Source organism: Girardinichthys multiradiatus, chromosome 7, assembly GCF_021462225.1.
Source record: "Girardinichthys multiradiatus isolate DD_20200921_A chromosome 7, DD_fGirMul_XY1, whole genome shotgun sequence".
Classification (NCBI taxonomy): Eukaryota; Metazoa; Chordata; class Actinopteri; order Cyprinodontiformes; family Goodeidae; genus Girardinichthys; species Girardinichthys multiradiatus.
The window spans coordinates 25732185-25758219 of record NC_061800.1 but is presented as its reverse complement, the minus strand read 5'-3'; the positions used below and the strand labels follow the sequence as shown (position 1 = coordinate 25758219).

General features: G+C 37.6%; 2 protein-coding genes and 1 pseudogene across 3 annotated transcripts in view; 1 reads left to right on the top strand and 2 right to left on the bottom strand.

The window, feature by feature from the left end:
- Positions 1-12745, bottom strand: part of col28a2a (collagen, type XXVIII, alpha 2a) — a 28782-nt gene extending 16037 nt beyond the window's left edge. Inside the window, exons 1-16 of the mRNA XM_047370254.1 lie at positions 12555-12745; positions 11327-11475; positions 10315-10942; positions 10048-10222; positions 7491-8065; positions 6640-6660; positions 6491-6550; positions 5316-5369; positions 4823-4867; positions 4708-4734; positions 4583-4627; positions 4398-4442; positions 4077-4130; positions 2043-2111; positions 1871-1939; positions 1712-1780 (exon numbers count right to left, since the gene is read on the bottom strand). Coding sequence (XP_047226210.1) covers positions 1712-1780; positions 1871-1939; positions 2043-2111; positions 4077-4130; positions 4398-4442; positions 4583-4627; positions 4708-4734; positions 4823-4867; positions 5316-5369; positions 6491-6550; positions 6640-6660; positions 7491-8065; positions 10048-10183 — 1269 coding nt within the window. The 5' untranslated portion in view covers positions 10184-10222; positions 10315-10942; positions 11327-11475; positions 12555-12745. The remainder of the gene's footprint in view (positions 1-1711; positions 1781-1870; positions 1940-2042; positions 2112-4076; positions 4131-4397; positions 4443-4582; positions 4628-4707; positions 4735-4822; positions 4868-5315; positions 5370-6490; positions 6551-6639; positions 6661-7490; positions 8066-10047; positions 10223-10314; positions 10943-11326; positions 11476-12554) is intronic.
- Positions 12746-14009: 1264 nt separating this feature from the next.
- On the top strand, positions 14010-15702 carry LOC124871431 (annotated as a pseudogene).
- A 429-nt stretch (positions 15703-16131) lies between these two features.
- On the bottom strand, positions 16132-23369 carry zgc:172182 (coiled-coil domain-containing protein 89). 2 transcript variants are annotated; one of them, XM_047370284.1, is made up of 7 exons: positions 23044-23369; positions 21054-21526; positions 20546-20676; positions 20325-20461; positions 20152-20228; positions 16335-16434; positions 16132-16269 (listed from the first exon to the last, which is right to left on the bottom strand). In XM_047370284.1, exons 2-7 carry the CDS (start codon positions 21452-21454, stop codon positions 16183-16185), a joined length of 933 nt encoding a protein of 310 aa, XP_047226240.1. In that variant the 5' UTR covers positions 21455-21526; positions 23044-23369; the 3' UTR covers positions 16132-16182. The 2 variants fall into 2 exon arrangements, with proteins under 2 accessions (XP_047226240.1, XP_047226239.1); XM_047370283.1 differs by having other exon boundaries at positions 23057-23369.
- Positions 23370-26035: the final 2666 nt, after the last annotated feature.

The window sequence follows — 26035 nt, the reverse complement described above, 5'->3', positions numbered from 1 at the left end:
GGCCCATATGGGAAGGAAGTGAGCTGAAAGTGGGCCCCAGATGGGATTGTCAGCAGGTTAAATAATGGCTTCATGTTAAATGCCTGTAATGCTTTGATATAGTTTGGGTAAAAAGATGGATCCGCATAGTCCTAGATCTTTTGTGGATTTTGAACAAATATTCCTAATAGCCAATGAGACCCAGCTGAAACCGGAGTGCCCGATTACGGGTAGTATTTAGACAGTCCAACTGGGTCTCATACAAGAACCCCATTGTGAGCCTAGACTTGCTAAGTATGGATCTTTTGGGAACTTTCAATGTAACTTTCAAGAGACTTTTATGGAACTTACTGGGTAGCTTCAGGAACTGCATGACAAGCTTTGATGGAACTTTAGCAGAACGTACCAGGTGCTTTCCTGTACTTATATGGAACTTTCACTGAACTTTGTACTTACCAAGTACATATAAGTTAGCAGGCAGCAAGTGCTAGGTAAGTTCTGCAAAGGTTCTACGAAAGTTCAATGAAAGCTCCTGAAAGTATGCTACATTTTGTGAACGTTCCTCCAAAGGTAACCTCCTAATATACCCGGTTCCTAAAAGTACCCAGAAAGTTCAGTGAAAGGTCCATGACAAACAATGAAATTACTTTATTGTTTTGGAAAGTAACTAGTAGGTTCTACTAAAGTTCCTGGAAGCCTAAAACAGGAAAGTATGGACTATATTGTGTAGTGCAACCTTGCTTTTAATACATTCATGTTAACTTCACCTTACAGATTGTAAAGTAAAACCAGTCGTCTCTGGTATTTCAGTAAACACCATTCCTACCAGCTGTGCGTTTCTGTGCTACATGTTGGTAGGATTGTCTTCTGTGTGTTTTGGGTGGCAGCATGCTGTGGCTTGCTTGGATCAAAGCTTTTAAGAAACATAGACATTACTAAGAGAGTAAACATTTGAATTGTGAGTCAGTGAGCTGGAACAGGGGCTTATTTTAACAGACTGGAGAATGCATCTGTTAAGATACAATAAAACTTTGTGTAACAGTAACGATGGATGTTAAACTGTAACCTGATCTCAGGACCAAAATCTGAAGTTCTAATTAATTGATATTAACAACCTCTATCAGAATAATGTATGGGCCGAAATGTTTTAGTTTTGGTTTTGATTCCATGTTTGAGATGTATTTTCTTTCTCTATTGTGTCTTTTTGCCTCTCATATCCTGATTTATTTCCTTCTTTATCTTTTGGCTTTATAATACCTTTAGTTCTATAGTTTTCAGTCTCTAGTTTTGTTTCTACTTCATGATAACAGTTTCTCCTCATGTTTTAGGTGACCTCAATTAAAAATAATGTTTTCTAAGTTTAAATCATTAAAACTCTAAGAAAGATGGTAGAATAATTAGATAAAAGCCAATAAATCACAGAGTGTGTGAAAGTCTTGCAACTGAAAGCCTTTAGCATACATTTTCTTGTTATTCTTAGCAGTGGTGTTTTGGGTATTAACGATGAGATAAACTTGTTTTAGCTGAATAGTGCTTTGCGAGATCCTGATGTTTATATGGGTCGGGCGCTCCACATATGTCAAGGTAAAGTTTGTGAAAAGGCATACCTACAAATTTGTGTTTTTTCCTCACCTGCATCCTTTCTATCCTCCCTAAAAATGTTTTCAAAACAAAAAGCAACTATTTTCATATGCTTTCTAACACTATACAACAACCAATAAATAACAGTAACCTTTGGTCCAGGAAACCCTTCACCTTGGGGCCCTTTTTCTCCTTGAACACCTTGCTGTCCTTGAGGTCCCTGTAAACAAAGTTGAAGTGTACATGTTACTCAGACAGTACTAAGATCAGTTTAATACAGATCTGCAGATTATGGAGCTTCATTACTTACAGGAGGACCGGGTTCACCGACTCCATGAGGACCAGGAGGACCTGGTCGACCCTGGAACCCCGTGTCACCCTACGGTTTAATAAATAACTCATGTCACCCGCAAGGAAAATAACTAATCACATTTAGTTATAATTACAAAACATAGTTTTGAAGACTTTAAATGATGACTTACTTTTGGACCAGGAAGTCCGATACCAATTTCTCCCTGAATTCCTGGAGGGCCCGATGGGCCTCGTTCTCCCTGTGATCAAAGAACACTAATTTAGACAAAAAGAACAAAAAAATATTTATTTTACAAGTTCAAAATAGTATTTTTGTTGGTCGGTTGTATCTTAAAGTTATTTTAATTCACCAGTAGGTAACATTTGTAGACTGCAATTCTACATGTTTTCATATGACCAGGAGGGGCTGAAACATCTGATTACACACGATTTGAAACTGGTTCAGCTTTTCCTTTTCACTTCTTTCCAACTTTTTTATACAACCATCTGATTTATTCTATAGGTTTGAACCAAAAAAAGAATACACTTTTGGATCTGGTTACAAAACACCCGTCATTAGCACCTTTCATAATTACAAGATGGGATTGAGGCGCTTCTTGTAGTCTTGGTGTAACCTGTCTAAGCAAAGCAGCAGCATGGGAGATTAAAGGGATAATTCAGGTTATTTAAGTGGGTTTTGATTAAAAAAGTATAAGATGTTAGCCTTTTAACTGCAGAGGATGACTTCTTGATGTTTTCATTTAGTATAAAATTGTATTAATTGGACTCTAGATGCTGAAATTAAATATTTCTACAATCTTAAAAATTCTCTAATCTCAAAAGCACTGCATTTTTTTTATCCAAACACTGATTTATGAAGGTTTAAACTGTTGACACATTTTAATAAGGTGGTAATTACACAAATGTGGACGATGGTTTACACAGACAGGAGGTAATGCGTCACCAATGATCTTCTTGTGTGAACCACATAGAAAACCTCTTTACACTGTTTTACTTTTATATTAGATGGTTACTCTGACCTTAAACACTTTACATGTTCCGTTTAATAAACTGAAGTTTATTAAACACTGTCACTAAAGAAGGATGCAAACCACCTTTCTAGTGCAGGTTAAAGACCAACCTTTTAACAGATCCTTACTTCTAAAGTTCTGAACTAAAAATTTAAACTTAACTGCTCTTATGGTTAGACTCACACAGAGCTGAGTTGGTTAGCAAATGTGAAGTGGAGGTGGGTTAAAAAAACGCCATTAAAACCAGTAAGGCAGCTGTTACTCACTGCTACCACGGTAATGGTAATTTGTGTGTGACAACATTAAAAACATTCAGTAGTTAAAATTAAAATCAAGATGGAAGATTTTCAGCAAAGCAAAAAACACAAATTGAATTTCAACAACAAAATTAGCAAAAACCTAAGAAGAAAATTATGACCTGCTTCAAACTGTTGTATACTAGACTTTAAATAATTGGGCAACTCATTTTACCTTTGAAATCACTTTTATGTGTTACTTTAAACATTTGACTTTAAATAAAACATGAACAACTACCTCCTATAACAATCATAAATGTTATTGTGTAGACAGATACTTTGTTTGCTCCTTAGATGCTGCTGTACTTGCTTTTGTTGCAGATCAAATTAGTCTGATTTTTGTATGGGAAAGATTTGAGAACACAGCCGATTTTTTTTTCTGTATTTTTCCTTTTGATTTTAGGTAGCTATTAAAATATAAAGGGGACAAAATTATAATGTAATGATTATGACCTTTTAGAGCCTAAATATAACTATTTATGAGGTGTATTTAAACATTTAAACAATAGCTCATTTAATGGGGTGGGACATCAATTTTGCTACTAAGGGACCACCACACCTCCTTGTTAATACAGCCTACAGCTATTTGCATGGGCAAACATGGCACACAGACTTTCCATATATGGCAATAAATGCATGTCATGTTGGAGAGAGTAACATTGTTGCAGGCACTTCTTACTCTGTATTTAGTTGCAGGAAAAAGCCCATAAGAGATCCTGTATTCATTATGATGATTGTAGTGAGTCATAATAGGGGACTCAAAGGTGTTTTGCTTTGGGGTTAATACCAAAGTGTTGAAGCTCCAACCTCTTGTTCAAACTTATCATAAAAGGAAATGTAGAGGTCGCAGCAGATATGTGGGATGAGTTGAGTAAAATTTGTCAAAAGATGGATTGACCTGCTTTCCCTGAGGCCCCTCTGATCCAACGTCTCCCTGTGCTCCTGGTAGCCCCTGGGCAGAAAAATCATACAGCCATTAATAGAGAGTATTTGAAATCTTTTCATGGTGGTTTTCAACGGTTTCACTAGGCAATTTATTTATCATTACTCCTGTCAAATAGAAATCATGTTGGTAATTCCAACAGGTCCATAATAATTCATTCTAATAATTACCAAATGTGATATTTATTTCTATATACATGCATTATTATACTCTTTCAACAACAAGTATAAGGCGTAAAGAATATAAAAAGAATTTAAAAAAAAAGTATTTACAAACCTGCAGACCCCTTGGTCCTTTTGTTCCAACTGAACCCTCTGGACCCTGAAGCACAGCAAACACAGAAAAAAAGAGCCAATTAAATCAAAGTGTAATGACCGAACCTAAAAACAATCACCAAACTGTAAAATCTGTAGATATGTAAATATATGTATATTTAGCATGTGTCCACAATATTGTCATACCCTGTCTCCTTTGATTCCTGGAGTGCCGCACTCACCTCTTTCACCCTGTGTAGAAATTACAAATATATATATATACACACATATTGAAAAACAAAATGTGAAACTTTTTTCATTGATCTGAATACCTTCTCTCCTTTGTAACCAGGCTTCCCCTGCAGATAAAAATAATTATTGGTTTGAATGACAGAATGTTGGGTATCAGTAAAATAACCAGCTTTGGTCATGAGTTACATTATTTACCTCAGCTCCCTCTCGCCCAGGTATTCCACTTAATCCTGCTTCACCCTGATGTGAGAGAGATGTTACATTTGGTAATAAGTTATTTTTAGAGCTGGAAGGTTTGCATTTAAAAAAAAAAAAAACGCTCAAGAAAAAAAAAAAAAATTACATTTTCCTACCTTTTAGTACAATTTAAAAAGTCCTATGCTGTTCATTTAAGATCTACTGATGGATCCATCCATCCATCCATCCATCCATCCATCCATCCATCCATCCATCCATCCATCCATCCATCCATCCATCCATCCATCCATCATCACTTGCTTTGACTGACAAGTAAAGCAAATATTTGATTGACATCATACGTAGCAGTTTCCTTACATCTCACATATTTCAGGTATATAATTAACAATCACATGACATTAACAATAACCCTTTGACAGATCACACATGAACTTCTTTTCACTGCCAGGTGGGGAATTTCCCAGCTCATACGTCCATCAAAGAAATGCACCTTTTGCCCTTTCTGCCCCAGAGCTCCATCATCACCGGGGCGACCTTTCTTACCCTGAGGAGAGGAACAAGATAAGGGTCACAATTCTGTGATGTTCTGTGTTTGACATTTTGTTCTTTTGTAGATAAGAGTTCAAATAACTTTAACAGTTTACTTCATGACACCAAGACCAATAAATCAAAGCTTGTCTTCAGCAAGATTTGCAAATTGGAATATCAACTCATTCTTGACAGGGTGTCAGTGCTCTGTGACTGTTACAACGACTAAACAGCCAGTAGTTTCTGATCTGAGCTGCACCTCGTCCACATATGAGTCTGTCGCTATTAACCAAACGTTACTACCTGGTGGTCATTAAACTAATGAGAGCAATTATGTGATCCCCTATTGTCTGGGTGTAAGAATCTGAAGAATTTCTCTGAGGTGAGCACACCTGGACACACAGGTGTCTGGTTGCACAGTCAACCTCAGAGCTTGACCATAACTGGGCTGTTGGTTATTTGAGGAGGACACGGGACTGAATTTGAGTTTGATTTGAGCTTTATTTTAGATAAAGGTCCTGCTTTATGTGTCCCTCCTGGCAGATGTAGTTAATATAGTATATTGTTGCATGAAAATGCAAATTTTGGATCCTTAGATTTGACTGTTTGTTAGCATCACCTTTCGGTTTATGTGTGAACAGGAAAAATGTGCAAAACTCTTGCAGAATTGTAAATGTAATTTTTAATTTCTTTACCCCAAACACTTTGAAGTCTCCCTATGAGACACAACTGTGGCTACACAAAGAAAGTATAAAGTATAAAAACATTACAATGTCTTGCAAAAGTACTAATTCTCACTGTCACATTTTGTCACATTACAACAAGAAATTCTGATGTATTTTACTGGGATTTTATGTGATAGATCAACTCAGAGATCCACCGTTCAGGTTGGGGAATCTGTTGACCGGACAACTTATTGTGCACTCCAGAAACCTGGGCTTCATGGAAGAACGGCAAACAGTCATTGTTAAAAGAAAGCCACAATAAGTCCTATTTGCATTCAGTAACCGAAGGCTAATCCCCTAAAATCTGCAGATTATGCTGACTGTGAACTAGTTTATGCTTTCAGTGTCCCCCATAAAAATTTGAGATGCGTCAGTGACACATGTAGAGAAACATTAAATGGTGAATGCTCACCGCAGGGCCGCTTGGTCCCCGTTCTCCTTTCTCACAAGCACATCTCTGAGCCAAAGGACACTTGGAAAAACAGGAGGCATGTTTAGCAGACCTAATTACTTTGAAGGAAATGGGAAACGTTTTTCATTTAACATATGAAATGTACTTACTCCTTCATCAGCTATGGTGGACTGAAAAGGAAAGGGAATCAGGTGAATTGCATTGTATATAGGTAACAGGTTTTATTCCTGGCACTTGTGCATAGGTTGCTGTTCATAAAATGAGAATTATATAAGATATAAATTTTTTTAAATGAAAGGGACAGGTTTATACAAGCCATGCAATCACAACGGAAAATTCCATCCTGTAGAGACTCACAATAAGAAACACAAAATGAGATTAGAGAAGTTAGACAATGGATGTTTATTTGTTTGGCGCTCAGACCCCAGAATTAGAATTGTCTTCCCCCGGATCTGGTACTGGTGATGGAGAGGAGGCCTGATGGTAATGGAACTGAGAATCCGATGGAGGCGGTGGGGTGGAGGAGGGTCGAAGCTCGACTGACAGCAGAGAGATCCATGAATGGGAGACTTTAAATGCGCAGCCTTGAAGGATCATTGGCTGAGGATTAATGCAGACTTGAAGCTGATTGGTTGTCGTGGAGACGCACGGAGAAGTCATTGGGTGACGCTGGAGGAGGGGTGAGTCTCCTAGATTGAATTTTTGTCTTTACTCCATAAGTCAAATAAATTCTAGTTGTTCATACAAAGCAGCCAAAGAATATTTAAAATCTGTTTCTCAGGCGTTTTGTCTGGTAAGTTAAACAGTTTTTATGTACCTGCTGAGATCAGCGTTAATCCTGATCTGGTAGCCGCATTCTTTCATTTGTTTCTCCTGAGCATTGTCAAATACCTGAACATGCCTGTCCATGTGGACATTCTGGAGGGACTCTTGTGTAAACTCAGTACATCCCTTTTCCTTTGTGTGTGCCTTCAGGCGAAAGACGAGAGATCATACTTACTACTTCAGTGAAGATTTTTTCTACTATGTCTTCGTCCTGCAGATTGTGGAGGAAGCGTGAGCCTGGGGAGCTGGCCAGCAGACGGAGTTCAGCTCTATTGGCTGGTTCGTTGGCTGTCCGGGTGATGCCCAGCGTAAAGAACTTGATGCCCAGGTTCTTTGCGTCAGCAATGGCAGAAAAAATGTCAGGGTTCCTTGGGTGGGAAACACCATCTGTGAGCAACACCACCACTTTGATGCTGCCTGGCCTGGATTCCTCCTGGTAGATCTTCGTCATGTTGGTGATTGCGTAGGTGGTGTAAGTGCCATGTCCAATGTAGACTATGGGGGTGATCTGGTTCTTGAAGTTTTCTGATCCCCTCCAGTCTCTGAGGGTTTGCTCCTTGATAACATGACTGCTGTACTGCAGCAAGGCCACCCTGGAACTCAAGCTGCGGCCAGTCGGCAGCCGTGCACCTTGGAGTCGGTCCACCATGTCCATCGCAAAACGCTTTTCCTGCTCATGATTGTCCTTCGCACTCTCAGAACTGTCCAACAGGAAGGAAAGCTCCAGGCTGCAGTCTTCATCCAGGATGGCTGTAAGAACAAAGGACCAGACTCACTGTAATCCTTAAATAGTGACCATTATAAAAAGACTATAATGTGATTAAACTGTAAAGTAAGGCAATAAACCAATCTGTCCTATAGTCCTTTAAGAATCAGTCAACAGGTTAATTTCTTGCCGTTCATATGGAACTATCTCCATTAAAAATAAATTAGGCTGAGAAATTTCACCCTATTTCACAGGATTAAAATTGATTTATGATCAACACTAAAGAGGAAACCTCAGTTAATAATTATAGGCAAGAGAGCAATGGGTAATGTTAATCAATAGGATTAGGATTTACATTTTTAATAATATCACTAATATATAATTTTCCGAGAGCTGTTGTTGCCCTGAACGCCTCATGTACACTGTAACAACTACCAATAATGACATAAACAGTAAATACATTCCATGCAATTTCTTCAACACTAAGTGCGATATGCTACCTCATCTGCAATACTGGAACAACCTGTCAATATTCTTGTATATATATTTTTTTCCACCTGCTCAGTCCTTCTTATAACTTTTTTTATAACTTTTTAAACTTTTTAATATTTATTTTCTTTAATTTGCACTACTTGCCTGCACTGTTTTTGTTCTGTTTTGTTTTGTTTTGTTTTGAAAATGTCGTTGCACCCATGTGGAGCAATGACAAATAAAGAATTATTTTCTATTCTATTCTAATATCTACTTTTTAATAATGTAACTAAGTTAAAAAAAGGCACATGCAAACAATTTTATAGTACACAGATAGAACATTAACTCTACAAACTTCATTCAAAATAGTAACTGAACTCAGTTACATTTATCAAGAGTTTATTGGTCTCTTAGAAGTCTAAGGCAAGTGGTTTTAGGGGTTAATTTTAGGACTAAGTTTAATCTGAAAGGAGAAAGAAAAGGGAAAGATGAATTTAAAGTCTCAGAACCAGTTTTCCACACAAGAACCATCACTAAAGAAATAACCGAATGCCTCACTGGGATCCAGAATTGGGCTGAAAGGGCTGCAGGAGTGATTCTCACACTAACCCTTTTGGCTTAGTAGATGACGAAATTTCCCTGCGAACAGCATTTGTTTCAACTAGAAGGTCCTTCAGACTGCCAGGCTGTTGGTTTCTAGCAAAGATCTTTTTGGATTTCTTACCAGTTCTCGACTTTGGTATCAGAACCTAGTTAGATACAAATGAAAACGCTCTTAAAGAAAGATACTAAGTGATGCCGGCCACATGTCCAAGGTGGATAGAGAGATGTTGGATTCTTGAAGGACTTCACATGAAAAATAAAGAAAAGTACCTTAGCGTATGATGCAAACAAAGACATTTAATGTTACTGAAAATAGTGGCTGTCCTGTCTGACTGGGTCAGGCAGGGCTTCTTGAGGGCTTCTCTAACTCTATCTTACTGAATCTCCCTGGACTTTTCTTCCGGGAGACGAGTTGTCATTAGGAGCCGATCGATCAATCAGAGGAATAACATTAGAAACACGTCATTTTAAAGAACATATGAAATAATGGATTCTGTTTTAATCACATTGTTTAGCTTGAGAGACCAGAAATATTAACAATTTATTACTGACTTGTTAATACATCACTTTTTATGTGTAATTATTTCTGTAAATAAACAGACAGGTTCATCACATATGAGCTCTAACACTTAAAAAATAGCTAAAGAATATTATGGATTATTTTAAAGCCTTCTGGATTTCTAAGGTACCACAAAATCTTTCATATAAGAGAAACTCTGACAGATTTTACAGACAATCAAAGAAAACCTTTTTTGTTTTCTACAACTGTTAAGGTTATAAATACATTCATATTTTGGACATTCCAGTACACCAACTGCAACAATAAGGTTATTTTGGCAAGATTTTGGCAAGTGCAGCTGGGACATTTTAAAATGACCTTGATAAAAGCAGATGGAAGGTCAAATCTGAGGTAAATAATACTGATGTTACACTGAAATAGCAAATTTCTCACCTTGTCCATCATGAATACTTGAAGCTCCCAGCCTGGCTCTGGATTTCTTGTAAGTTTTCCTTTCCTCGTTAAAGTCTTGAGTCCAAACACTGGACATCAATGTCACCAGCAGCACTGATGTGAAATAGGGCAGCATCCTGACCCCGGAGGAAAAAGGCACAATCGGCCTGACAAACTAAGGTAGCGTTTTTACATTAAACCACAGTGGTATGAAGGAGGTAAGTGTACCATGAAAAAGGCATGGAAATAATATTTCCACTGACTCACTCTTTCAAAGACTTTCAGTTATCCAGTGTTTCTGTTTCCTATCTTCAATTCAGGCCAAAATGCAATCTTGAAAGATGCAGCAGAGGGTTAGCATGGACCGGGAGCCGACCGGGCTCTGCAACAGGAGCAGTCAGTCTGGGAGAAGGGAGTGAACGAACCAGAGATGCTCCCTCTTCCTTTATATGGAGACAGATCTTGTGGAGTCGTGCCAACACTCCAGGACTTGCCCCAGGGCAGGGGAATGCTGTAGAGATGGGTTTTTAAAAAAGCAATGTAGGTGCAGGGTGCAGATGTACATATTTACAAGGGAAAAACAAATTTTTAAATACTAGATAATTACAGTTATTACATTGTTTGAGTAAAACTTGGTGATTTGACACCTTTAAGTTACAGAGCTTGTTTAAACTCTTACTCCTGGCACACAAAACGATGTCAACTATGTGACTGGTTGATTTGTTGGAGAAAACTGAACATTGCAATAGAGTTTAGAGTTGATATAAACACCACCAGTGCCGACAGCATAAATTTCCACAGTTTGGAGGGGTTTGAAGTTCAGAGGCCATAACGGCAAAGGACTGGTCACCTTTGGTTTCCACCCAGGACTTTGGAACGACCATAACAGCTCTGCCTGAGGAAATGAGGTTGATCCAAGGTCAAAGAATTAAACATTGTTTTAAATACTTAGTAGTGGCCAACAGAGTGCATAAAAGGGGTAATTAGTTCCTTATTTTAATGAAAAACAATGGACAAAATCTTTTCAAACTCAAGCTCTGAACATACCACAACATAACATCAAAGAAGATAAGAAAATACGATTTTAGTCTTTGGATTATAATACATCCATAATTATTATTATTATCTAAATCAGCATTTAAATTAAAAGGAGTTTTGCACCAGCAGGTGAGTGGCATGCAAAATATTTTCAGCAGATAAATTACTGCAGCCTGCAGGCAATTATTCACCTTCCCAACCCTGAAGAATGACCATCTGACCATTCAGTGGTCCAGCTGACCTTAAAGTGATCTCTCCCTGGTGTGTTAAAGATGAGCTAGGTCCTGTGCAGACTGGCAGAAAATTCAGGGAGGCTTCTCCTTTCTGTGGTGCTCATGGTGAAGAGGCTTTGTGTTGCAGAGCCCCGGGCGACAAGTAATTAGAGGAGATCTTCTGACACAAAAGAATGTTGCACTTAATGACAGTTTGGAAAGAAATCACTACATCTTTGCTCCACTGACAATCATCCAAAATGTACATTTAAGGCATTTTAGGAGAATTATTCTAAAGCGAAATACCTTTTATATTTATAATTAATTTATAGGCAACAATTAATAGATAATCTAACTAATTTTAACTAATGAGCTTTGTAGAGTTTTTACTGCTCTTACTGTGGCAACATACCCTTTTTTGTTACAGCTCCAGCTTTTTTAATGCAGCTCTGATGGTAGATGGATAGATTTATGTGAGAGGCAAGGTTTTTTGCAGCCATTTACTGACCTTACTTTAACAGTATTCTCTGTCCCATTTTAAAGGGTCGATAAGAAAAAAATTGCCTGACTTATTTATACACCAGGGAAACCTGTCATGCATTACAAATTAAATGTTCGTAGACATTGAATGTTGTAAAAATGTAAATTAGAAATTATAAAACTGCTCAAGTTTAATTGCTGGGAGTTCTTAAAACTCAACATTGCACAAATCACTGAGTAAATTAAGATTTCTTGTTCTATTGTATTTGAATTATTAAACATATATTTGCTGTATAACTATAAGTGGACGTATAATTTTACAAGATTTATCAAATAATTCATCAAAATGTTTGTTTGTAGGCTGAAGAAACAACAATCTAACTTTCAAATATTATTTTGTTCATTAATTTTCATAGAGGTTGTGATTTTATTTAAAATCTAAATGAAATTTTGTTTAGAAGAAAACAGTTGAGCAAGAAAGAGGGTTTCTGTTTCTGCCACTGCTGGAATCACATCCAAAACAGATACATTTTACAACAACAGCAAAATCATTAGATAAAACAAAAATAATTGTAAGACATTATTTATACGATTTACAATAAACCCAGGTTTCTAGCAGAACACAGAGTTCGTAGATTAAATCTACCCTTGAGAGATTTTATTTCACAATCACTATCTTTTTAAAACAACTCAAAATATTTCTTTTTTTCTTTCATATTTTAGAATAGCACAAACTAAAAATATGCTTTATTTTATAGCAGGGAAACTCAGGTATACCAGCAACGGTGGTGTTATTATTGCTAGAGTTCTTCTGTCTCCCACCACCTGCACTGGGTTTTAGGGGATCCTTGGCCTCTCTGATGGGCGTATCTTACCACCTTCTTTCAGCTGTTGATAAGCTGCTCTAACAGCTGATGCCACCACAGAGTCAAAAAAAATGTCTTCAGGAGTTGCCCCAACACTCCAAAAGACCTATGTGAAGAGGAAATATTTGGGGAGAATGAAAAAGATCAACCTAAATACTTCAGTGTACATTAATTTAGGTTTTAATTATGTAGTCTTACATAACAAAATGGAAACCATCCTAAATCCCTTTGAGCAGTATGTTACTAACGGGGAAAAGACTAATGCCTTGTGCGTTTTCATTGATTTGGTATTGTTATTATAACATTGCATTTATTTTTTGCTTTCATTGTTTTGTTTACATATTTTTAATAAAGGTTTACTTGATTTAACTAACCATGTTTGTCTATTTTACCAATCTATTTAATAGGGATGATGAGTTTTTGGAGAAAGTCAGTCAGTCAGTCAGTCAGTCAGTCACCTTCCCTCTCAGGTTTTAGCAACAGGTTTAAAATTGTACTTACTGAAACATAACATAATAGAATGTGAATCTGTCAATATAATGTTTTTTATCTTAGCAGTTTTTACTTTTAATAGATCTTGAACTAATTTATTGTTGTTCCGCTGAATCCAGTTCCTCCGAAACAGGAATTTTGTTGTGATTTTTAATTTGTATTTGTGCTTTGCTAATGTTAAGTTTTTTTGAAATTTCATTGCGGTTTTGAATATGTTGTTGCCATTTTTAATATGTTGGTATGTTTTTATTTTTTAGTTGTGTCTAGTGATTTGTTGATATGGTTTGCACTTCAGGGCGACCGTAGATTTGCATGTTTGAAAGTTTGAAAAAAAAAGCATAAAAATATGGGTTTTTTCCTGAGGTTTGCCGCCCTCGTGTGGTAGGTGACAGTATGACGGCGGATGTGATTTAGCGCGCATGCTCAGATGGGTCGTCTCAGCAGGGTTCTCACCTTCAGTCATGTTCGGGAACAACAGGTTGGTACTGGAGGTGGATCAGCACCTGGGTGAAAGCAGTGTAGATTAAGTTATATAAAAGGTTTTGAACCAAAAATGCTTTAATTAAAGAATTTTCTTTAGATATCGCCATGAAACATTTAACCTGCTGGTTAGGATAATTGTCAGTTAAATAGGTTGCAAAGGTGCCTTTATTATTGAGCCCAAGTTCACGCTTGTTACTGTAGAATATGAAAAAAAAAAAACATCATTTAAAAACAGCAACAGAGAAAGAGAAACCAAACGAGATTTTGCTTGCATTTTTTCTTTAACGAGAAATAATTATGTTTTGTTGTGAATGAACAGGTAAAATTAAAAGCTGAGACTTAGTCACAAATAAAAAACATGTACATATTTAAATTGGGCCAATAGGGTTTTTCAGTTTTATAAATTAAAGGGAAGGCATATTTAATATGGTAATAAACATATTATCTTTTATGTTGAGTGTCGGTATAGTATACATAAATTGTATTCAGTTTTAATAATAATTATTGTTAGTTTGGCTTACTTTTACCTGATCTCATCAGCTTTTTGGGTTGTTTTAGGTTTTATTTTCTTCAATATATTTGCTAAATTATTTATTTTTTTACCTTGCTAAATTGTTTTTATTTATTTATTTCCCACTGAGGTTTTCGGCATGAGACATGAACTTGGAGCAGGAGATCTTGGTGACTGGTTGATCTGCTGACAGCCTATGCTAAGGGTGGATAGATTGGTCTGTTAATATTTCATGCTATATGTATTGTTTTTTCTTCTTTCTCTGCATTGAATTATTTCTCAGTCTTATTTGAGGTCTGTTTGGTGGTGCTAGAGTTGGTAATACTGCTCTGAACATGGAGCTGATCAACACTTTGGGCAAAGCTCACAGTGGTGTTTCCTGGAGTCGGAGAACGAACTCGTGAAGAGAATGACTTGGATCATGAGATGACTGAGTCTGGCGTCATTTAGCTGAAGGACACCACCTCAAATGTGACTGCTTCTCTGACATAATTTCATCCTTGGTAGCCTGCAGTTTAGTGTTCATGTCATGAAGAGGTCTGTCTTGATGTTGTCAGGTGCCGTTGGTGTTTGGCAGATAAATGAACCTCCAGGTGCTGGTGCCAGAGTTGCTCTCACAGGTCTGACCGTGATTGAATACTTCCGCAATTAGGAAGGGCAGTGCGTTCTTCTCTTTATTGACAACATCTTTAGGTATACCCATGTGGGGTCAGAGGTGTGCACTGCCAATCCATTTATATAAATATTTCCGAAACTTCTTAAAACATCACTCGGGTCATTTTTTAATTTACATTTAATTTGCCCCAAGGTATCAGCCGTGTTCGGCCGCATCCCGTCTGCTGTGGGTTTCCAGTCCCCTTTGCCTACAGACATGGCCACAGTGCAGGAATAAATCACCACCTGGAGTCAATACTTTGCAGAACGGCCATTTGTTGCAATACCAGCAGCAGGCCTGCAAAGAAATGAACCTCCACCTTGGTCTGCCATGTTTTTAGCTCAAGGCAGCTTCTCATATACTCTCATATTTCCCTGTCCCTGCAGAAGAGAAGCATTCCCACAGCATGACACTGCCACCACTATTTTGCCTCCATGTATTGTGTTTTTGTATATAGACCAATAAGCTTAATTTTGGTCCCTTCTGGCCAGAGTAGTGGCTGGTCTGTGTATACATTTACCATGTTTAGTGCTTCTCTGCAGCTCCTCCAGAGTTATCATGGTGACCCAGAAACTTCTGAGGCCTTCAATTTGTTACTCTTTATTTTTGAGCTTCAAAGTAAAAGGGGCAAAAGACAAATGCACACCACAGTTTTCAGATTTTTTTATTTATACATGATATTCCCTACTTTGTTTTTGTCTGATGTATAAAATTCTCCAAAGATTACTCCAAAGTTTGAGGCTGTATTGAAACAAACTGTGAAAAAGTTCAAGGATCATGTTTTCAAAGTGGATCATGACTGCTTTTCATTTCTTTTTGTACGACTATGAATCATTGTTATCCTGGGAATGGATGAGTTGTCTTCTGCTACCTTCCAGGTACCTTCACGGGCCATCTAGGAAAATTGATGCCTCTTAAGTAAACAAAGGCTTTAAGAGCATTCTGGTAGGCAAAGTGCAGCACTCATGCCAAAAAACCCCAAAACAAAGCAAAACAAAAAAACATCATAGAATAGGATGTATTTTTTATAATGGCGATTCTCTGCTCTCTTTGGGGAAAAATGATCACTGGCCAGAACAGGCTTTTTATATGGTGGGTCCCATTGAAGAAGTGGTCTAAAAAGCTGACAAACTGGCAGAGCCACATACATAAACATCTTTTTCCTGTAAGACTGTGAAGTTTAGAGGCGGGCATTTGTACAGTATTTCTACCTCAGGGACTTTTAACAAGTCATGCTAATTGTGTGTTTTGTAGATCCAGTAGAAGTGGAATAAAAATATATTGTGATCCAAAAACCTTTTTAGTGAGAATGCATTTATATGTCTGAGTGTATATCAGAAGTAAACATTCTTGCTGAAAGGTATTTTTTTATTAGGAATTGGAAATAAAAACCGTGTTTTAGCCGATGATATGGCGAAGTTTTTGATTTAAGTCCTTCTCCTGTGCGAGCAGGTTGGTGCTGTGTTCCTTGAAAGCATCAAAATCCTGTAAAAATACTACATGTTAAGTTTTTTGTAAGCCTTGAATGGATGATTTGTGGTAAAACAAACCTTGTTCAGCTTCTGGAACTCTGACAAGGAACTGTCAAGAGCAGCCTGGAGGGACTTCACACGTCTGTCTTTATTTACTGCTTCTGCCTCTGATACAAATCTGAGAAAAGATATGATCATGTTATTAACTGTCTGCACAAGAACAGAAATGGACCTCTGACACAGATAAAGAAAAGGAATTCATGTTAAAACTGTAAAAACATGAGGCCTCTAGAAGGACTAGTTGTTTTTAAAAATTATTTTTATTAAAAACTTCATTCCACATCTTTCACATCCTGATCCTGTGGCCATGCATGTAAAGGGCATCGCAAAAGTAACTTTAACATTATGTTAAGTAAAAACTGCAAAATAAAAGTATCTTATTGGGATTTTGTGTGATAGAGCAACACAAAGTAGTTTGTTTGTGACATGGGAGGCGAATGACAGATTCAAATTTTTTTTTTATATTTTGAAAAGTGCGCCATACTTTTGAATTCAGCGCTTGAATATTTTGAGGAACCACTGCAACTACAGCTGCAAATCTCTTTAGCAGCTATGTACAGAAATACCCAAAGCTCAGTCAGATCTGATGGACAGAATCTATAAAAATAATTTAAGTCTGGCCACAGATTCTCAATTTGATTTAGGTCTGGACTTTGACTGGGTCATTCTGCCTCATTAATATGCTTCAGTCTAAACCATGCCTATTCTACCTCTACTCCAGTCGCAAGTGAACTGAAATTGTTCCAATATTGCCCTGTATTTGGCTTCATCAATCTTCTCATCAAACTCTCCTCAGAGCATGAGGCTGATCACGTTTTACTATAGAAATCCTGTGTTCAGGGCTATAAGTGGTGTTAATATTTTTCTGCCCCATTCCTTACATTGCTGGAACATTTGAGAAAGTCAGAAAAATGTTCTCCAAACACAACACCTCAGTCCATTTCAGACCTAACTGAACTCTCAGACAGAGGTTTTATCATCCTAAGGACAAAATGCCCAGCAGAAACTAAACAACCTCCCCACTGACGCATGGGTCAGCACATTAGAGCCAGCTACTCAGGACAAGACTCAGCTGTGCACCTACACCTCAAGGATAAGGGACACCTTTGAGGATCAAAATGTTCATATTTTGGACAGAGAAGATAGATGGTTTGAGAGAGGAGTGAAGGAAGCCATTTATGTCAAACAAGAAGAACTAACTCTAAACAGGCCTCAGATTTAATCTTTTAAACACATAGGGTTCAGCTTAAGCCTGATGCCCAGTCAGCTTCACACCTTCTTGCATGTGACCAAGGCATCTCTCAGTGTCGTGGTCCAGGCTGTCAACGGCACTAACAACGCCCTATTGTGACAGAAGTCTAATCTGCATGTGAGTTTAGATGTGCAGAATGCCACATCCCAAACAGCTTAAAAGCTTGGAACCTGTCTGTCCCTCCCTACCTTGAGAGAGCCCTTCGGATGAAGAGCAAAACGTCTTCAACAAGAACAGAGGTCCGCTTCATTTGTTTTTTTTCACCTTTTCTGGATTTTTCTGCCACACTTACCTTTTTGCATAAAGGCCAAAAAACACTGTTGACATCTGAAAAAAGCCTGTCCCCTACGAGCCTTGTGGGAAGTCTAATGGCTTTTTTCAGGAATGCCTTTTTTTAAATTCTTCCATAAAGGCCAGACTTTCAGAGTACATGAATGATAGTTGTCATGTAGACAGATTGACCCACCTAAGCTGTGGCACCTCCAGAGCTACCATCTGTCTCTTGGCAGCTTCTCTGATTAATTCTCTCCTTGTTCAGTCAGTTTAGGCAGACAATCACATGTCGGTAGGGTTGTGGTTTCGCCGTACTCCTTCCGCTTTCTATTTTCAATCAGTTAGTTACAGGTGGACTCTATTTACTCATTGTGTGCCAACTAAAACCAGGTGGATGCGCTGGGTTTTATTTGGAGCAATAAGAAGACTGAATACAAATATATACCACACTTTTCAGATTTACCCTACTTTGTTTTAGTCTATCATATAAAATGCTAATTAAATAATTGAAGGTTGTCATTATATTGTAACGAAATGTTCAAACGTTCTGCTGGTATAGAAATAGGCACTGTACAGAAACAACGTGTCATTAACTTACTTGAGAATGATCTTAATGATCTAAATTGATATAAATGACTAGATCTTAATGATCTAGTAATTTATATATATATATATATATATTTATATATTTAAATTGACCTTCTCATTCAAAGAGTTGTCTTTATTTTCATGACTATGAATATTGTAGCTTCACACTGAAGGCATCAAAACTATGAATTAACATGTGGAATTATATACTGAACAATAATGTGAAACAACTGAAAATATGTTTTATATTCTAGGTTCTTCAAAGTAGCCACCTTTTGCTTTGATTACTGCTCCACACACTCTTGTTATTCTGTTGATGAGCTTCAAGAGGTATTCACCTGAAATGGTTTTCACTTCACAGGTGTGTCCTGTCAGGTTTAATAAGTGGGATTTCAAGCCTTATAAATGGGGTTGAGACCATCAGTTGTGTTGTGCAGGAGGTGGACACAGCTGATAGTCCTACTGAATAGACTGTTAGAATTTGTATTATAGCAAGAAAAAAGCAGCTAAGTAAAGAAAAACGAGTGGCCATCATTACTTTATGAAATGAAGGTCAGTCAGTCCGAACAATTGGGAAAACTTTGAAAGTGTCCCCAAGTGCAGTCGCAAAAAACCATCAAGCGCTACAAAGAAACTGGCTCACATGAGGACCGCCCCAGGAAAGGAAGACCAAGAGTCACCTCTGCTGCGGACGATAAGTTGATCCGAGTCACCAGCCTCAGAAATCGCAGGTTAACAGCAGCTCAGATTAGAGAACAGGTCAATGCCACACAGAGTTCTAGCAGCAGACACATCTCTAGAACAACTGTTAAGAGGAGATTGTGTGAATCAGGCCTTTATGGTAAAATAGCTGCTAGGAACCACTGCTGAGGACAGGCAACAAGCAGAAGAGACTTGTTTGGGCTAAAGAACACAAGGAATGGACATTAGACCAGTGGAAATCTGTGCTTTGGTCTGATGAGTCCAAGTTTGAGATCTTTAGTTCCAACCACCGTGTCTTTGTGCGGCGCAGAAGAGGTGAACGGATGGACTCTACATGCCTGGTTCCCACCGTGAAGCATGGAGGAGGAGGTGTGATGGTGTGGAGGTGCTTTGCTGGTGACACTGTTGGGGATTTATTCAAAATTGAAGGCATACTGAACCAGCATGGCTACCACAGCATCTTGCAGCGGCATGCTATTCCATCCGGTTTGCGTTTAGTTGGACCATCATTTATTTTTCAACAGGACAATGACTCCAAACACACCTCCAGGCTGTGTAAGGGCTATTTGACCAAGAAGGAGAGTGATGGGGGGCTGCGCCAGATGACCTGGCCTCCACAGTCACCGGACCTGAACTCAATCGAGATGGTTTGGGGTGAGCTGGACCGCAGAGTGAAGGCAAAAGGGCCAACAAGTGCTAAGCATCTCTGGGAAGTCCTTCAAGACTGTTGGAAAACCATTTCAGGTGACTACCTCTTGAAGCTCATCAACAGAATACCAAGAGTGTGCGGAGCAGTAATCAAAGCAAAAGGTGGCTACTTTGAAGAACCTAGAATATAAGACATATTATCAGTTGTTTTACACTTTTTTGTTCAGTATATAATTCCACATGTGTTAATTCATAGTTTTGATGCCTTCAGTGTGAAGCTACAATATTCATAGTCGTGAAAATAAAGAAAACTCTTTGAATGAGAAGGTGTGTCCAAACTTTTGGTCTGTACTGTAAATAGATATATATTACCTGTCCTGAGCTTCAATTTTGGCCTTTTCCTCCTCTTTCCATTTTGTTTCTAGCTCTTGGATTTTTTCCTGTTTCTCCTGTATGGAAGAGGAGTTTGTATGTAGAGTAAACAATTTATGAATTTATTGCAAATAGTACTACTTTATTATTGACAACAAATCTTTTTTATTTACCTGGATTGCTTTGCCTCTTTCTATAGACATATCCAATAATTTGCCTTTTTCTCTGGTCAGAGTTGTTATGGTTTCTCTCATGCTGATTTCCTTCAACTCGTGCTCTTTTTCAGCTTCTGCAAGTTTCAGCTTCAAATCTGATAGTGGAAAAACAAACCCTGCATGTTTGCAGCTGCATTGCTTGTAATTAAACAATGAACACAGCTATCTGCCATGTTTACCTTCACGGCTTTCCGCAGCTTCTTTGTGCTGTTGTTGAGCATCAAGCAGCTCCTTCAGCAGGGACACCTCCTTGGCTTGATGCTGGGCTGCTTGTTCTCTGAGTCTTGACTCGCATCCAGCTAATTTCTCCCTTTAGATTTAAGGAAATATGATTAAGAATATCAGTAAAAATGTATGTCAAATAATAAGCAGCAAGAGATTGATTATAATAACTAAGATCATTAATTTCTTCCCAAAATAAGATTAATAGTCAATAGTTAATAATTAATAGTTAATAAGCAATAGTCAAGTCTATGGTAAAAAAGTAGAGACTGTAATGAAGTGAGCCAAAGACCCTCTTTGGCTTCTTTAATATTGCCTAGTTTGTTCAAACTGCACTCAAAAAACAACATATTTTGCTTTTAAAATGAATATAGAAATAAAGTACATGTTTAGGAGGTCGGGGAAGTAAAACCTTACATCTTATGAAACTAATCAATTTCTTGAGAAACAAGTTAAAAAACAGACCTGAATTCCTTTTCATTAATCGAACTTTTCTCTCTCAGCAGCTTATTTTCTTGCACAAGCTTTTCAACCAACACATCTTTATCACGTAGCTTCTGTGAAAAGTGTGAATCATTTTCCATCTGCAGCCGCCTGTTTTCCAGCTTCAGCTGAGTATTTTGGTTTTTGTGTTCCTCCATGTAAGAAATGATTGCTTGATTGTTGCCAGACAGATCGGTGAATCTAGATTTTAACATCGCTGCTCTTTCTCTTTCAGCGTCCAGTTTTGTCTGGCAGTGAGCCGCTTGGTCTTCAAGTTCAGAGTTAATTTTCTGCAGGGCTTGATATTGCAGAAGTATTTCATCTGCTCTCTTCTTCAATATGCAGATCAAAGTAGACTGTTCATCTATCCTGGACCGCAGCATCTGTTGCTCTGTCGAGTCTTCGCCAGCAAGGATTTGTGGATTCTTATTTAAAGGTTGAATACTGTCTACATGCTGGGAACAAAAGGAGGACAACCTGGGTTAAAAACCACGTTAATAAATGTTCTTCTCTAACGTTCCACAGATACACTCAGTCTGATTTTGTTTGAGCTTTTTCTTGAGACAAATGTACAATTTCTCACTTGTCACATTATCTGCCTAAAGAAAATACATATTTTTCTACTATTGACCTATTTTTCCACAATTTCACCAAAACCCTTCTTCAGTAAAATGGCATATTTAATGCAATTGTTTGGCTATCAGAATGAGAAATAGATTTTACATTTAAAGAACTGTGGCACCCAAATAAACAAGGCCAGAGGAGAGGTTTATTTTATTGGCTAAAGCAGATATTAAAACCAGGGTAGCTCATGAAATATTCAGTGTATTTTCTTTTTTGTGTTTTAGATTTTTTTCAGTCATTTACTCATCCTTTTGACCTTTTGAACAAAATTCTTCCATTTTTTAAGTTAGGAAACATTTGTTCACTCGTATGCTCAGACTGAAACAACAGCTACTTGTTTGGTGTGTTTTTTCAACAGCTGCTATTCCTGCCTATTATTTGCAAGGTTTACTCTTCCACTTCCCCACAGGTGACTTTTAAAACACTTCCACGTGGAAGTACAATATTATAATCCCATGCTCAATATTTATATATCTTATACAGAACCTCCTAGCAATGATTCCCAAGTATTTTTTTCAAAACCCATTGCTGGTTGTTGCTCACTGCTGATCGAACTACAGCAAGTACTGATTACTAATAATAGAGAACCACAGAGACAGCCTCCTTGGTTATTAGCTGTGCATGCCTAATCTACCAAATGGCTGGTAATATGATCCGGGACATATTATTGCCTTAATATAGGTAGTTATGCAAACATAATGACCTTTAAAATGTTTTATACTTAGGTAAGCACAAATATGTGTGCTAGGGTGGTAGAAATGATTTGTATCTCAGTTTCTATTTAAAAGCTAATTGTTTTATAATATTTTATGTCAGAGCTGTTTTTTATGGGTATTTTTTCTCACTTTGTAACTCTGTGGTTAATTTGTCTCTGATTGTATCTGTTTTGATTTATTTTTAGCTGTTAACAGTCTTTATGGCTATTTTGATGGAATTTCTTTCACTTCTTTAAGTTAAGTCTTTATGTAAATTAAACTGAAATGATTTTTAAAAATGTTTTTTATTATAGTCCACCTAATTTTAACAATACTTCATGACAGAGCCTCGGACAACTTGGCCCCGATATCATTAATTAAAAACAAAGATAGCAGTAGTATTCAAACTAGTTCAAATACCATCCATACCGGCTAAACATTAAATGGAAGATATCGAAATTATCGCTGTTCGACATTAAACGTTAAAACATTTACTATTATAGTTGTATAAGTAAGAAATAAGATTTAGATAGAGATAAGATTAGGTGGCCGTCATAACATCAGGACGAAAGGATTCCTACTGTTGGTGCAGCTGCAACGACCCGGTTAAAATGGCTTGACTACACATTTATCATTGATGGTTTTAAATTGACCTTTTTTACGTACCTCCATCTTGGTTACTTCTTCCTTAAGGATACCCTTAGCATTTCTCCGCGGACTCGTCATGATATCCCCAGGAAAAAAGTCTAATTCTAAGCTATGTTTTAACTCCGCTGTATTTTCAGTTGCTCTGTTGCTAATAGCAACCGCTTCCTTTGCTTCTTCATTGTTTTTAATGGTCAATTACAAAACTAGCTCAAGGGGAATACCGCCACCTATCGTATCAGATTATGTAGAACAGAAACTAACTGGTCGCATCATTTTTAAAATAAAACTATAACCTACAACACTAACGTGTCTTATCAGAAATTCAGTTACTGCTTCTTGTATTTCTTTAATTTCACTATTATTTTCAATATTCTTTTCCAAGTTCTATAGTGTCTTCAACCTTCAGTATTGTTTTTTTTTTGTATATTCCTTTTTTTTTATAATCCTTTTTTTTTTTTTTTAACATTAACCATTACGTGCTTATTTGTATCTCCTTACTCAGTGAACAAAGGTTCCTCCAATATTTGCTTTTTGCTTTATAACCCTTTGGACTATTGTTTTAAGACTTAAAAATCCTCAACATTTTCTAAACTTAAATTTTTTCATATAATGCTTTATTTAAATTTTTCCTATGTTTGTGCATTCAGAATCCCACCGTGGTACAGACGTCACTCAGCGGTAAGTGCTCATTAGCAGCAGTTTAAGTGAAGTTTAAAATTAAGGAATTGTTTTCTTCTAAATTTGAATACATCGTTTGCATGATGCAAGCAGTAGCTCATTCTAAATTTTTAGGAGCTGAGATTATATACTACAATCTTCACGATGCACGCAGCACGATGTCTATTCGATCACAATGTAAGAGTTAATATACAGATAGTACAAAATCTAACTGTGGCTGTACCCCTGTTTCTTGAATGCATATCATTTCTGGATTTGGTTTTCAATCTCAAAAAACAATGTAATTCTTTTTCTCTTGAAATCATCCCAAACCTTCTTACCTGGTTGCCTTAACAAGGCTTGGGTTATTATTGACATGTTTTCATTTAGCTTTCTGACCCACATGAAGAGAGAACTCAGAGACTTCACGTTTTTAAGAGTTTATTGTTAGAGTCAACAAAAGGGCTTGAGTAGTTCTGGTATCTGGAGAGGGGAAGGGTGAGAGTTAGAACCTGGGTGCCATGGGTGGCAATGGTGTTGAGAAATGTGTGGAAGGAAGGCTTACTGGTGGACGTTGCGCTGAACAAGGAGAGCTCGGTTTAGTTTGGAGATGCAATGCTGAGTGTTGTCCAGATGGTGAGAGTTTCCAGGGCGTGCAGGCAAACCGTAGGAGAGTGGGCAGGCAGAGGGCTTGGAGTTAGGCAACTCAGTGAAACGACCGTGGGCACAAATATTTATCCAGAGAAGCTTATGGCTAGAGAGGAGGTGGCTGAAGGCATCAGGAACAAAAAGCTTTGAGGATGTCTGCCACAAAGGTCCTTCTCTTCTGCAGCGTTCTGTAAGGATGGAGTGGACAAAAGTGATAACTCAGAGAACGAGTGTTTCCTAAGAAAATCTCTTAGAGGTTGCTCAAGGGTTGCCTTGATATGCTACCAAAACGGTTGATCATCAGACACTGAGTGGTCGTCAGAGAGTTGCTTAAATATCCGATAGCCAGTGACTGCAACACTCAGTCCAGGCCACGACCCCCAACACAAGACATGCAGCTTCAGGAAGGAGAACACAAGCATCCAGCACAACATTACCCAGAACCCTGACAATAATTCCTTAAACTGAATAAAGTTGCTTATACAACAGGGGGGAAATTCTTCTTCTGTTGTTTGATAGCAACATTCATTATATTACTAATGTAGGCAATAATCTTAGTTTGGTTAACTGATTAATTGGTTAATCTGTGTGTTATTTCAAAGTTCTGAGAGCAGTGAACTCCTTTAATTTGGGTCCGTTCTTTGGTTTTGGGATATGCTTCCACGATACTTTTATTTTACCAACTTTTTTCTTCTGATTAGAGGTGATAATATTGTTACGGAGTAGTCCAGTCAGAGTCCGGACTTGAATCTAATGAAGAATCTGGTAAAGAAACTAAAGATTAAGGTTATGGTGAAGGTCAAAACCATTTATATATTGTCAAAATACCATGGGAAGCATGCAAAAAAAAAAAAAAAACAAGTCACCAATTATAAGAAGGGTTTAATTGTTGCAGCTTACTCAAAGTTTTTTTTTTTATTCAACATGCTCATTCTATGTTGTTATCATGTTGAATTATTGCATAACATTTTTTTTCCCCCTAAAACTTATTATTTTGCCTTGTTTTATTATCTTGTGAGAGATGCCTATTTCTTTCCTATTAGAAACAACCGTCTTGGCTAAGATTAAATCATTTATTGTCAAAATTTGCCAGGGGTGTGAATAAACCTGGGCTTTACTGTAATAGCAATCATTTGAAGCGCGGATGATTTGGCTTTACCGATCGGCCGCACGATGGCGCTATTGAAATTCTCACAAATCACCACGAAACACCAGAAGGTCGGTTTAATTTAAATCTTATTCCACTTGGGTTTAGTGGAATTAATTTGAAGTTAAATTATTATAATTACTTTATTTTCGTCTTTATTGTGAGAGTAGACTGTGATTTAAATGTAAAAATAATCAAGAAAGCTAAATGTGGTTGGTTTTGTTTATCCCCTCTTTCATTTAAGTGTTCATTCTAGGTCTCCCAAGTTTGTTTTCCCAAGCATGAATATACAGACCTTCTGTTAGTTCCCAAGCGTGGGGCAAAATTATAACAACGACGACCCGCTGAGAGTGTAAAATCACTGGCTCCCAGGACAGCTCGGACCTGCATGGCATTATGCAGCTTCCAGGGCCCACAGGGATTTATCCAGTGGACCGAGGGCTGGGCCGGAGCTGGGTGGAAGAGGAGGAGGAGGGGACGGCGGTCCCGGCCTTTGTGCACGCCCCTTTTCATCAACTGAGAGGGACAGAGGAAAGCTACAGCAT

What these genes read in the sequence shown, in the direction of transcription:
- zgc:172182 (XM_047370283.1), bottom strand. Translation starts at nt 23,116, where the DNA reads ATGACGAGTCCGCGGAGAAATGCTAAGGGTATCCTTAAGGAAGAAGTA. An exon ending in ATTAATGAAAAGGAATTCAG is followed by an intron (nt 20,677 to 21,053) that starts GTCTGTTTTTTA and finishes TTAAATCTAAAG; the next exon opens with GGAGAAATTAGCTGGATGCG. An exon ending in AAAATTGAAGCTCAGGACAG is followed by an intron (nt 16,435 to 20,151) that starts GTAATATATATC and finishes ATCTTTTCTCAG; the next exon opens with ATTTGTATCAGAGGCAGAAG.